This window comes from Astatotilapia calliptera, unplaced genomic scaffold (genome assembly GCF_900246225.1).
Source record: "Astatotilapia calliptera unplaced genomic scaffold, fAstCal1.2 U_scaffold_82, whole genome shotgun sequence".
NCBI lineage: Eukaryota > Metazoa > Chordata > Actinopteri > Cichliformes > Cichlidae > Astatotilapia > Astatotilapia calliptera.
Genome location: NW_020535825.1, coordinates 47,982 through 61,646, shown reverse-complemented (window position 1 = coordinate 61,646; position 13,665 = coordinate 47,982). Strand labels below are relative to the sequence as shown.

Sequence of the window (13,665 nt, the reverse complement as noted above, 5' to 3'; positions counted from 1 at the left end):
AGCAATAAAAATAAAGGTTAAAAGCTCCTTAGACAGAGGTTCTAGTCTAAGTACATTTGAAAGGTATAAGGGGGCATTAAAATGGGAGTGGAAAACTGGAGCACCAAAATAAAGCTGTGGGAAAATTGGGAATGATGGGAGTGTCATCTGTAACTGCTGTTATGGTTGTAAATCTAACTTTGCTTGCATCTGAACTGCGTGAACACAGAGGTCATCCCCCATATGGTCCACCCGTTAAAGGGGGACAGAGGGCCTCAGGATCAAGAAAACCTGGACCTTGCAACGCTGAAGTGCTTGTTATTAGTGATCTCTTTAATGAGAGATCAAAAGAGGGTATTGTGATATTATTCTGTTATTATATGTTACCTTATATATGTAATCAAAGTAGTTGAATTAGAATACTGCTGTAGATCATATTATACCCTTTAAAATAGAGTGTGTGATCTGTATGTAGTGTAGTTCTCATTATACTTTTGAGTTAACAGAACATATTCACATATAAATGTGCACCACTCTGTATCCTTGATCTGCTGGGAATGTGTTACACTGTTTTCTTGACATGCTTAATTGTTGAATCATGAAGAGAAGGTTGTAAGCAGGAGACTCTGTGTCTAAAGACAGGGGAGATAGACAGACCACATTCCACACCCCCACCTTACAGAAAGCAGAGAAACAACTGCCGAGGTCATAACTTAGGCGCTGTAACAGAGAAAAAATGTGATGTTTTGGCTTTTACGACTAGCTGGGGGCCACTAGAGACTATAAAAAGCTGAGCAACCCGTCACCATTTTGAGACATGTGCCTGACCCTCTGGTAGCATCTCTCCCGTCCGGACGTTGTAATGCTCTTATTGTTGAATTGTATGCAAATAAATGATTGTTGATTGAGCATTGATACACCGAGTATTGTCCCTCCTTCAGCCCAAAGATTCAAAGAACTGCGTGTTTTCAACAGTTTAAATACGAAAATCAAAAATTTCAGCCAATCAGTTCATATTGTCTGTCCTTTCCACTGCATAGGTATAAAAATGGTCAGTCCTGATAAGCAGTGTATTTGACAAAGATGCCAAATGAGGTTTCTCACCTCTGTGAACAGAGACTCTCTACATTTTGGACAGGTGAACATTTTACTTGCATCCTTTAATCTGTGCAATCAGCTCCAGTACTTTGGTTTTCCTTTGGGTGGACAGCGGCAGGTCATAGACAAACTCAAAGAAGGTGAAGACGGAGCCAAGTGGTGCTGGATAGGACAAGTTACATACCCAGTACAGTTTGAAAAGCTTATCCACAGCACACGTCAGGCCATCATTCAGAGAAATGGTTACTCTGTCATTCTTAGCAACAATGATGTACTGCCTGGTTGCCCTCTTTAGATCACCGATGCATATCAGCTGGGGTTGGTGTGTTGTGGATGATGCTTCAGGATCACTGCAAAGCGATGCAATACTTGTTCCAGGCTTGGAGATGGGGAAGATAAAGATAGATTTTTAGAGAAGTATTCAGTGAGGTGTAGACAAATGCTTTCCTCAGGTAAACCGTAAGAACTTTACTGAATACATACCAGTGCAAAAAAAGGCTGCAACGACTGGCACCAACTGGTGGGAGTAGGTAGGTGTGTTAACACACGGCGGGGGGGGGGTTCTTGTTTCCAGGGCAGCAACTGATTTGAGCTTCGGAATGATACTGGCTTCCCATTTTCGCAAAAAGAGGTCCACCTTTCCTCCTGTAAGATTGCCAAACTCCAAGTCCAGCTTATGGAAATAAAAGAAGTGTTTAAGTTTAAAATGAAGCATTAAATACATTAAATCAAAAGTACATTCTGTCCATTTGGTAGCTGTATGGCTAAAATCAAACTTTACAGTATCACATTTCTGTTACCCATTCCACATCAAGCTTACCTACACAGTGAAACATAACAATTTACTTGGAGTGGTATTTGAACACAAGTCCATTATTCCTTAATTTTAGCTATGATTTGGGTTCCATCAGACCCTGAGAAAAAATTAGGACTTTTTAGTTGATGTGATATTGTTTTACCTTTACCTTTGCGTTCATGCAGTTCCCTTTACCGGCTTCAGCTAATCTCCAACATGCTGGGATTTTCCCACACAAACTATTTCCAGTGTTTACAGAGAATAGTCTTAAGAAGAGAAAAGATTAGCCCTTTATTGTCACTGTACACGTACATCAAAATATCACGCAAGCAGCAGTTCTCTGAGTGAAAATGTCTTGTTTATGCCAGAGGTCAGAGCAGACTGACCAGGCTGCTTGACCATACTGGGCTTCACAACCCTCAGCTAAGAACAGGACACCGAGGCTACAATTTGAACCAAAAATAGAACGATAAAAGACCTGGTAAATGGTGCTTGGTGTGATGAGTCTTGATGTCTGCTGTAGCATTTCAATGATGTGGTCAGAATTTGGTGTTAACTACATGAAAGTTTGGATCAATGAAAGCATGGATTCAAACTGCCTTGTGTCAATGCTTCGGATTGGCGATTGTGGTGAAATGTTTATTGGGATACTTTCTTGTCCCATTTTGGGTGCCTTAATACCATCTCTTTGTGACTAAAGTGTAACCATCTTCTGAAGGCTGCTTCCAGCAGCATAATGCACTATGTCACAAAGTTCAAGTCATCTTTGTACTCAAATGGCCTCCACAGACACCGGAGATCAATCCAATAAAGCACCTTTGGGATGTGGTAGGACAGTAACAGTTGCGGATAGTAAACTATTATCTATTATCTTGTCTCTTACGTTTAGATTTTTATTTGCACATTACTTTTTAAAATTGCGTTGCATTAGCTAAGTTAACAATATAGATTAAAAACTTTATATGTGCTATACCAGAAATAAGTTCCAAATATTGCAATATGCGTAAGTAAAGAAAGTTATATTTCTAATAAAATAAATGTTACGTACTTTAATCTCTAAGCTTTATGAGTAAAAAAGCTACAGAAAAATAATAATATATAATAATAACTCTATTAATTTTTTTATTGTCTAATCCCCATGTGATCTAAGTCTCTCTTATAAAACTATTTACTTGTTTTCTACAAATGTATAAAGTTTTTTTTTTTTTTTTTAACTTAATCACTATTAAACTTAAACTTAATCAACCATTAAAATCTGTCTTTTTGTCTCGGAAAAGTTAGAAAAAATAATGGTGGTTACCACGGGAACAGAAAAAAAGTTCTATTTGACACCCAATCATATTGGAATCTGTACGGCACGTGACTGTACCCAAACGACGCAACGGCAGAACTCCCTCACGCCGGAAGTTTACAGCCTGATCTTGACAAATGAAAGTCACCGGTAAAATAATAGCAGTGACACCCGCCATAGGACGTATTCCTATTCTGTGGAACATAAACACGAGTCAAAGATGGTTAAGTCACTTTTATTTTAAAACAGACCAGTGTTTACTGCAGCGACCGTAGTGTGTTTGGGCGCTAACTGACGAAAGCATTTGCCAGCTAACTCTCAACGACCAGTTACAGGATCATTTATCTACCTCAGAATATAGAAGATATCACCGCGGGGACAGTTTACAGATGGCAAGGAGACTGGGTCGAATACTCAGGGGCTTTCAGAGCCTCGGTTCACTCGCATTCATGAAGTCTGAACTCAGCAACCTCCCTGCCAGCGTTTCATTGAAGAGTATGGTGGTAGGTAGATCTGTGAGCCGTATTTTATGAAATACTTTTTCATGCTGTATGTGAGTTGTTTGCCGTGTCATGTTCTCCTCACTCCTGCCAGATGTTTCTCCAGTGTTGTGACTGTACAGCTAAAAAACCAAAACAAAACACATGGCCAGCGTGAGAGTTTGTTAGCTTGTCGCAAAAACAACAACAACAAACGAACACATTTATTTAAGATGACTATAACGTAGTGATTACAACTTAAAATAGCAGGCCATGTCACTACAACACGACCACAGAGGTCAACATCATCACAGATAACATAAGAAACACTTTATCGAAGAGTTGGAAAATTATTTTGTTAGCACAATTAAAAATGAAGTTCATTCAGTTCTTTTTCTTTTTGTGTTCTGCTTTGTTTTTGCCCTCCATCTCCCCTATATAACGTTTTAAGAAAAACAATAAAAAGAAAGTGAAAAATGAAGTTCATTATGACAAACATGTAAACAGTAACAAATAATAGTGTTGTAGCTAAATATAATAACATACAATCATGTGAAGAAGGTTTTCCGTACTTCTTCCTGTTAAAAAGTACTACTAAAATCTACGTCCTGACTGTTTCCATAGGAATTAGGTATTCGAGTTTATATGAGTTAGAATTTATAAGATCATAATAATCTCCACATTTACATCAAGAAACTTATCCTGTTCTAACTCTTTACTCTTTGTGCTAACAACTAGTTGGCAATAAGGTCATTTACAATAGCAGAATGTCTCTATGCATGCAAGTGTACATATGCACCTCAAACACACAGGCATACAAACAGAATTAGGAGGGTAAGTATCAGTCAAATTCTCCTAATGGAAGTAAGACAACAGATTTATTCGATTTTAAATTATCAGCAATTCCTAAGATCTTTATAAAGGCAGACGTTTTGGCATTTTGCTGGTTAGGAGTATCCAGTCTTCCCAGGAGTTGACATCACAACAAATTCTCCCCAAGGTCAGATTGTGCAATGCTCAGAGAAATTGCAACATCTCAGACTCTACAGGCTTCAGTTATAATGATAAATATTAAAGTTCATAACAGTGCAGTTAGAAAATGGCAAATAGGGTTTGCTTGGAAGGGCTGCCAAGTGAATGTCTCTTCCTTATAAAAAGAGTTTGGCTGCATGGCTCAGGTTAGCAAAGTACCACCTGAACAAACATATCAGGAAAAATGTCCCTTTGACAGATGAGACCAAAGTGGAGGTGTTTGGTAAAAACGAAACAGAGCATATGAATACAAACACCTCAAACCCACAGTGGTGGAGCGGTGATGATTTGGGCTTGCTTTTCAGCCACAGGAGCTGGGTACCTTGCAGTACCCGTATTAACAATTCAAATGTGAGGACATTTGTCTGACAGCAAAAGTGGAGCTGACATTGAGTCATGCAACAAGACAATGATTTCAAACACAACAACAGTAAATCTACAACAGAATGGCTGAAAAAGAAAAGAATCAAGGTGCTGCATTGGTTTGCCAATATCAAATATAATAAATATAATATCCATTAAAGCTGCAAGCAGCGTTATGAGGGCCCTCGCACCCCCGGCACGTCGAGCCAAGCCCAACACCTAAAACCAGCACCTCCGATCTGATGTCACATTGATGGAATTCATGCATTTAACCACCAGCTAACATTTCAACTCATTCATTCATGATTAGTTAGTCGTTCCACTAGGTGGCGCTCTAACCATTATGTACAAATGGCATAACAAACATTTCCGAGCTCGAGTCTCATCACGCCTGCGACCTTTGGGAGAGATTGGATATTGTGTTTTGAGTGACAGCAGATTACTGCTTTTTGGCGAGTGATTCAAACTCTAAGTGCCGCCATAACCACCCCGTTTCCCTGGACGTAAAAAGCTTCGCAATTTAAAATCACAAAGGTCTTTAGATTCCACACACTGGAGAATGGTTCAATATGATGAAATCCCTTGGAGGAGTTCGTCAAAGTATGAAGCCTGAAAAGAAGAGAAAATGTCGCCAAAATTGCACATTAATTTTAAAATGGCTGACTTCCTGTTGGATTTGGGATATTGCTCCAAGAGACTTTTTTGTACATCTTGATATCTCCTATAAGCCTACCAGGTTTCAGATTCATACATAAAACACAGAGCTGGGGCTGTGGTTTTGAAATTTTGTAGGGGGCGCTGTGGAGCCATTTTGCGCTATTCAATGAAAATGATCACATAACAACAAAGCCTTAAGCACAATGGAGGAGTGCGCCAAATTTCAAGCCTCTATAAACTTTCCAAGCCCCTCAAAAGCCACTTCATTTTTCATGGTGAACAGCGTTGCCACCAGGGTGCGCCGTTCAGTTTAAAGTCACAATTTTTGCACTAAAGCATCATCAAGGACTGATGGTGATATTCACCGCTTTTGAGGTGGCCACTATGAACCTGTGAAAATCAGTACAACAAAGTGTAAGACATGACATTTCCTCTTCCCACTAGGTGGCGCTCTTCATATTCCTGACAATGGGCACATCAATCTGTTCAGGGCGGGTGTGACATCATGCCTGTAAAGTCTGGTACTAATCAGACTGGATTTCATTGAGTTATACTAATTTGTTTCTTCATGGCGTGACATCAAAGTTCGCCATGCTGCTGGGGTCACACCCTTTCACGAAAAGTCACAGTTTTCACTGTAACCCAAGACCAACTCCTTAAGGCTTTCCTGGAGAAATTTGAGGCTGCAGATGTCACCCATCACTATACTGTACCCCAAAGTGTAAAACATGACATTTCCTGTTCCCACTAGGTGGCGCTGTCCTTGATGTCAAATATGGCAGTTGAAATATGTTCAGGGGTGGAGCCTTATCATATGTGTTCACTTTGGTCCAGATCGGAACATGTATGACAGAATGAGAGGCAATAAGATTTTCATGGCGAGTCATCGAAATTCGCCATGGCGCCACGGCCTCATAGTATTGTGAAAACTCAAAAGCTCCGCAATTTAACATGGCACAAGGGTGTAGTTGACACTGTCCAAATTTGAAGGTTATGAAATGAAACCCCAAGGAGGAGTTCGCAAAAGTTCGAGGCATGGAAATGGCAAAATTAGAGCCAAAATGTCACCTTCTCTTCCAAATGGCGGACTTCCTGTTGGGTTTGCGTCAATGGGCCCACTGACTTTTTTGTTCGTCTTGGCATGATACACATGTGTGCCAAATTTCATACATGTAGCTGAAACGATGTGGTCGTAGGGCTGCATTTAACAAGGCATAGGTGGCGCTGTAGAGCCATTTCCCAGTGCTCATATGTAAAACCATTAAAATACAAAATTTTTCACCAGACCTGGCATGTGTGCAAAATTTCATGAGTTTTTGAGCATGTTTAGGCCCTCAAAAAGGCCCTTGTTTGGGGTGAATAATAATAATAATAATAATAATAATAATAATAATAATAATAATAATAATAATAATAATAATAAGAAACGGAGCAGATACAATAGGGCCTTCGCACTCTCAGTGCTCGGGCCCTAAATATCAAAATATAGCTATTTTAATACTTTTCGCTCATTTGGAAAATGTTTTCATGACCCCCGTTGACTTAATAGAACCACAAATATTAAAGCAGCATCCATATGGTATCTATATGAGACATCCACACTTTGTCATTACCCTTTCGCTACTAACAGACATTGTAATTCATTTCTCTGTTTAGCGAGCGCTTCCATCACTCTTTTCATCCAACCCCCGGGACTTCAGTCTTCCTAACTCCTCATGGGGCACAGAAATGAGGCAGCTGTATGAACATTATAACAGCCAATGTGAGGCAGTGACAGATGGAGGAGAGGAACAGGGTGGACTATGGAACAGACTGCCAAGCTACAATCGTTCTCTGAAGTATGCTGCAGGTAAATATACAGACCCAAAAGTTGACCTGAAATAAGAACAAGAGAATTTCCAAAAGCTCCAAAAGCTTAACGTGGCTGCTGAATGTTCACTTGTGTTCTTTCCCATCAGGTGGAGTATACCTTAGCAAAATAATCCAGGCAAAAGCTCGTCTTTTCACCCGCAACATCAGAGACCCGGGGGCAGCATTTGAGTACGTTATCTTTGCTAACAAAAAGGAGCAAAGGTGTGTGTGCATTTTCCAGGCTGGACACCTTCTGGAGGGACCACCAGGGTGAGATAACACACTCCTGTCCAAGCTTATCGAAGTCTGTGCTTTTCACGTTGTTATACTCCATTCTCTTTGTCATCCTCTCAGCCAGCAGCTTTCCAGTAAACCCAAAGTGGCAGAAATAAATGGGAAAAAATAAAGGAAGACTTGAGAATTTTTAGCTAGACTTAACTCTAAATGTTCCGTCAAATCTCATAAGTTTTACTGTCTCATGTACCAATGTCTGTGCTTCCAGAAATGTCCACGGGGGGGCGATAGCCACTATGATTGATACCGTGACAGGAACTCATGCTTGTGTGCATTCTGGACCTGTTATGACTGCCAACCTCAACATCAACTACCGCAGGTACAAGAACAAAAATCAGCAAATTGTACATGATAAGAATATTTATTGAACATGTAGCACACCTTACAGAAATATGAGGATTAAACTGTTTAGTATATTAAAGGAAAAAAATGTTAGATGTTTTCATGTGTGTTGTCCTGCTTGTTAACATGGAGCATATTTAGCTGCTGGGCAGGGTTTATGGAAGTATCACTGAGGCGGTCATGCAGAAGTCATGAAGGTTTCTCCCTGCTCCAAGTCAGTATAATGAAGATCGACTCTGAATGATGTCACATAGATAATTCATTGTGGAAATTAAATATGCAGCATCGGTGTCACCGAGTCAGCCCAAACGGTTCACTTTCTTTGGTCAAGCACGGACCAACAGACATTTGCTCGGCTGCCCAGTTGTTCTGTTTAACACATAGCAAAATATGAATAATTACACATATAATTAACACAAAGTAACACCTCTTAGTGCACTACTTTGATCATTTACTGTGAGTTTGATCATTTTGTCTTGTTCCAAGTCCCATCCCGCTGGGAAGTACAGTGTTGATCGAATCCTCTCTGGATAAGAAGGAAGGCAGGAAAACGTTAGTTTCGTGTAAAGTGACCAGTGCTGACGGCGCCAGATTGCACACAGAAGCAACAGGTAAAGCAACAGGTTTTCCCCCTCCCACACACACACACACACACACACATACAAAATCTCAGATGGACATGTTACTGTGAAAGCTGCTGGTAAGTGGTACATCTGCTTGTCTGTTTTCTTCTCTGCAGCACTGTTTGTGTCAATCGGCGTCAGCCAACTAATGAAAGGGTGACACGAACACGCCAGCCAGCCATCTATGAAGAAGGAGACTTCAGAAACAGTGTGCATTTTTTTTGTTTTGTCTAAGTGGGCCATTAGTTGTTTTTTTTTAATTAAAAGGATGTACATATTTTATAGGTGATAGAAGGAAACTCTTATATTAAATAAAAAAGTTAACCTTCTATTTATACTACTAATATGTTGCATTTGATCTGATACTTAGCTCTACTTGACTGCTGCTCCTTCATGTTACTAACTCATGAACAAATTTACTGAACTAATTCAGAAGTATTGATGGTATTGATGCAGTATTGATGGTTTTAATTAAGACTGCTGTATTTGAGAACAATGTTATTGATTTAAATGTACTGTTCATTTATTTATCATTTTATTTTCTCCAAAAAAGCCTTTTCTATTGGTATTGCGTTGCTCATGCAGGTGGTGTGTTTGTCAGAGTTAAATAATCTGCATTGAGAAATAAAACGTTTTTTGGGGATACTTTGAAACTGATGATCTTTACATTTGAGTGGATACCGTCAGACTTAATCTTGAAATAATTCTGTGGTAATCTGCTGAACTTAATGATATTCATAGGTTAATACTATTAATAGTAAACACTGTGTAGTAAATGTTGAAAGGTTTAATTAAGGGATACTGAAATATATGTGATACAACATCAGCTTACTACTTTTTGTCAGTAAATCACACAACTGAAGGACGAATGGGTTCCAAATTTATTCTTGAAGTTTTGTGCCCCTTACATCACAAATGTTACACAGTTTTGTTTTTCATGTGTGGGTTGTAAACTGTTACCCCCCGTGTGGTGGTTGTGGTTTTATTTGAATGTGGGGTGTGAATTTGCATGCCATGAGAAATTATGACATACAATGAAGGCACGAGGACTTCAAACCCAAAATCGTCACGACAACTGGCTGTTTTTTACACGAGCTGGTTATTCTCGTTCACTCTGACACTTTGAACGCGTTTCTACATTCAGAAACGGCTGACGGATGCCGCAGTATGCCATAATAAGTAACACAGTCCACATCACAGAGATCAGTGCTGCTCTAGCAGCCACTGCAGACCACAGTTCTACAAAACATGACACCTGAGAGTATGTAGAGTACTGTTTTTGATTAAACCCATACTGTACTGACTATAGGTTGAGGACAACATACCTCCCGAATAGGCTGGCATCTTGTAACTGAGGAGCAATTACAAAATGACTCCAAAACATAAAAATATTATATGTGGGATTAGTTTTTTTTAGGGAGGTAGCAGGTTCACTTTATATATATATATATATATATATATATATATATATATATATATATATATATATATATATAATATCAAATATGTACGATGACTACCTGACCTTTCAGAGCTAAGTTAAAGTCATAATGCACCATGTCCAACCAGCAATATATAAGAGCAAAGCCTTCCTGCTTGTAACTTTACATAGACTTTCAAATGGCTTGCTGAGACCATGACATCAAATGTGAATGTTCATTATGCAGTGCAACCCAATTAAAAAGTATTAGTTTAGCTATATTTTCATTTCAGATTAGTTTTTACCTTATAGTTGTTTTGTCACATTTAAAGTCACATGAAAAACAAAGATTGTATTGGTGTCTGTGTAGCCCTGTTAAAAAGCAGAGTACACCCCATAATTCATCGTCTTGTAGAATCAACTACAATAACCTGAAGTATTTATTCTCTTCTTGCTTTTGTCAGTCTCTCACGTCATGGTGGAGGAATTTTGGCTCACTCTTGTTAACAGTGTTCCTTTAGTTCATTAAGGCTCATTCATGCACACCTCTCTTAAGGTCTCACTACAACATTTCAGTCTTGTTCAAGCCTGGACTTTGACTCGGCTGTTGCAGCACCTTGATTATTTTTCTTTTTTCAGTCATTCTGTTTTGCTGCTGTGGATCTTTCTCCTGTTGCATGATCAAATTCCATCCAAGCGTTAGCTGTTGGACACATTGGGATTGGAATAAGATAACACAAAGATAAGAATCTGGATGGCCCCTATACTCTTTTGCCTGGAAGACTTGCAGTTTAATATTTAACATCTTGATTTCTCAGTCCACAGGCTGATTTTCCACTATCCCACACTCCACCTTAAATGAGCTCAGCCCTGGGGAAGGTACAGATGGTTTTCTTTGCGTGGTACTTGTTTGTCTTTGTCCTGTCTTCCTCCCCTCACCTTCAACCAGTGAAAGATGATGGCTGCTGTCCCTCTCTGAGCCTGGTTCTGCTGGAGGTTTCTTCCTGTTAAAAGGGAGTTTTTCCTTCCCACTGTTGCCAAGTGCCTACTCATAGGGGGGTCATCTGATTGTAGGATCTTTACCTTACAATGTAAAGCGCCCGGAGGTGACTGTTGTTGTGATTTAGTGCTATATAAATAATAATATTAATATAAATGAAATAAAACTGTACATAATTTAATTTTTGTAAGCAATGATAAAGTATGGTTTTCAGAAATGTTCTATATGTGGCTCTATAATATAGTGGTTTGCACATTTGCCAAACAAGCAAAAGATTCCTGGTTTAATCCTGGGAGGAGACTGGGTTGCATCAGAAAGGGCATCAGGTGCAAGAATATGCTGAATGACCCCTTGCGAATTAGAGTGCAGCCTTCCTGGGCTCATGCAGTGATTTCCACTACAGATTTGTGTGTCTATGTGTTTTTAAAATTCAGTGCTGCTCAAGGGTCTGAACATCGCAGTCAGTCTATTAAGAGAGCGTAAAGAGATTTATAAATGTGTGTGTATATATATATATATACACACACACATATATATGAAGAACCACAGGTCATGAAATCTTAAAAATTCTTGGTCATTTAGGAGAATATTTTTAAACCTTTAAACAGAGTGCCTCTGTTGTAAAGAGGTTTTATGCACAACTGCAAAAAGTGACTGTTTAAAGTTAATATGAGAATAATTATTTTCAAGAAATTTTTTTTTCTGTTCTGCTTTTTAGTAGATCCTGTCAAGTAAGTTTTTATGCAGCAGTCAATTAGTGGTTTAAGGTCTACAAGCCATACAGACTTTCAACTGCCTTTAACTTTAGTTCTCACACAGTTTGGTCGAATGTGTGGTTTCTGAGTGTATGGGCTCATCACAGTACAGGCCTGGTGGTCTTTTCAGGGCCCCTCATAGCTTTAACCTCAGTAAAATTGAGATGGAAATGCTACCAAAGTTTTTTAAAACCTTAATGGTGTGTGAGCATCTGTGTGTTTGTGTGTACGTGTGTATGTATGAGTGAGTACAGGACAAGTGAGCACTAGCAGTGTTTTTTTTTCCTTTCCCCTGAAGAGCCATGTGGTCAAGTTGGGTATGAGGAAGCGGGTGGAGGTGTTTCCACTTTCAGTTAAAACCACCTGCAGCATGCTCTGTCCAGTAGCATTTTAGTCTTCAGTGCTTTTTTTTTGAGGGGCCACAGTTTCACAATCCCACGGCCTTGTCATGAAATGTTTTGGTAGCTCTGAAGAGGATTCAGTGTTTTAGTTCTCTAGTTCACAGGTAGATTCTCAAATACTTAGACATTAACACATTTTCTCATAATTTAGTTTCTGTACACCTCCAACAATAGATTTTAGATCAAAGGTCAGTTCAGTTTTTATCTTCAATAAATAAAAAGCATGGCCCTGTTGGGTTGAGATCAGGTCATCAGGATATGGCCACTGAAGAATATCCCACTTCTGTGCTTGGAGAAACTCTTAGGGATGTTTCCTGGAAAAGTCTAATCTGGAAGTGGCTTGCAACTTGTGAAGCTGTTTTTCTTAATTATGGAAAGAATATTTTGATCATCCAGTCTTTCAGGCTTCTTGGTATTACTGAGCTGACAATGCATACCTGCTGTTTGAGAAGGAACCGGAGTTTTGATTTGGACAGCTAAAGATTTTTTTGTTTGTCCTCTTTTACTCGCATGGCATCTCTTTGTTCCAATGAACAGCTATCAAAGCTAACAAAATGACTTCAACACATGGGATCAACTCCAGATCCTGCTGAATCTGTTCATGGAATGACAAGGAACAGGCCTCACCTGGCCATGCAACTGCTGGTCAGTCAATTACCCCCGTTGCTTTTGAGGCAAATGGGGGACTGTGTATAAAAATAAACAATTAATTCAAAATTGCAGTTAAACCCCTTCAGTTAAAGTGTGCACATCGATCTAATCTTGATTGTTTGATTCAAAATAATCCCCTGTGGTGGAGCACAGAGGCAAAACTAAAAAAAAGAAAAAGAAAAAAAGAACAGTACAAAATTAAACCAAAAACAAACAAATCAAAATCCAAAACCTTAAGCATGTAAATATGCTTTGTATTGTTCTTTGCTGCAGTTATTAGCAACATTTGAAATGAAAATACTCACTTTCTCACAGGTTAGCTAGCCAACACATCACTTAACTGTTTTTACAGCATGTGTGTTTGTTTGTTAGTTAAAGCGAGCCATGCAGCATTCACTCCCTCACTGCACCTCTGAATTATTTTTTTTTAAGTACTTTTAGCATAAAAGAATCAGAATCAGAGTCAACTTTAAACACAGGAACTTTAACCCTAACAGCCTTTGAGACTTGTAATCTGTAAATGCTGGTAAAAGTGAAAGGACTTGATAAGACCCTGAAGTGATTCTTGGTGATTTAGATGAACTCCAGTGTTTTGAGTGAGTGTTGGATTATGAGGATTATGATTTATTATTG

At 39.0% G+C, this 13,665-nt stretch overlaps 1 protein-coding gene across 1 annotated transcript; it reads left to right on the top strand.

Moving 5' to 3' along the window:
• The first annotated feature begins 3,232 nt into the window (after nucleotides 1-3,232).
• LOC113018431 (acyl-coenzyme A thioesterase THEM4-like) lies at nucleotides 3,233-9,674 on the top strand. The gene is made up of 6 exons (XM_026161499.1): nucleotides 3,233-3,667; nucleotides 7,352-7,544; nucleotides 7,654-7,816; nucleotides 8,049-8,159; nucleotides 8,669-8,793; nucleotides 8,922-9,674. Exons 1-6 carry the CDS (start codon nucleotides 3,554-3,556, stop codon nucleotides 8,963-8,965), a joined length of 750 nt encoding a protein of 249 aa, XP_026017284.1. The 5' UTR covers nucleotides 3,233-3,553; the 3' UTR covers nucleotides 8,966-9,674.
• Nucleotides 9,675-13,665: the final 3,991 nt, after the last annotated feature.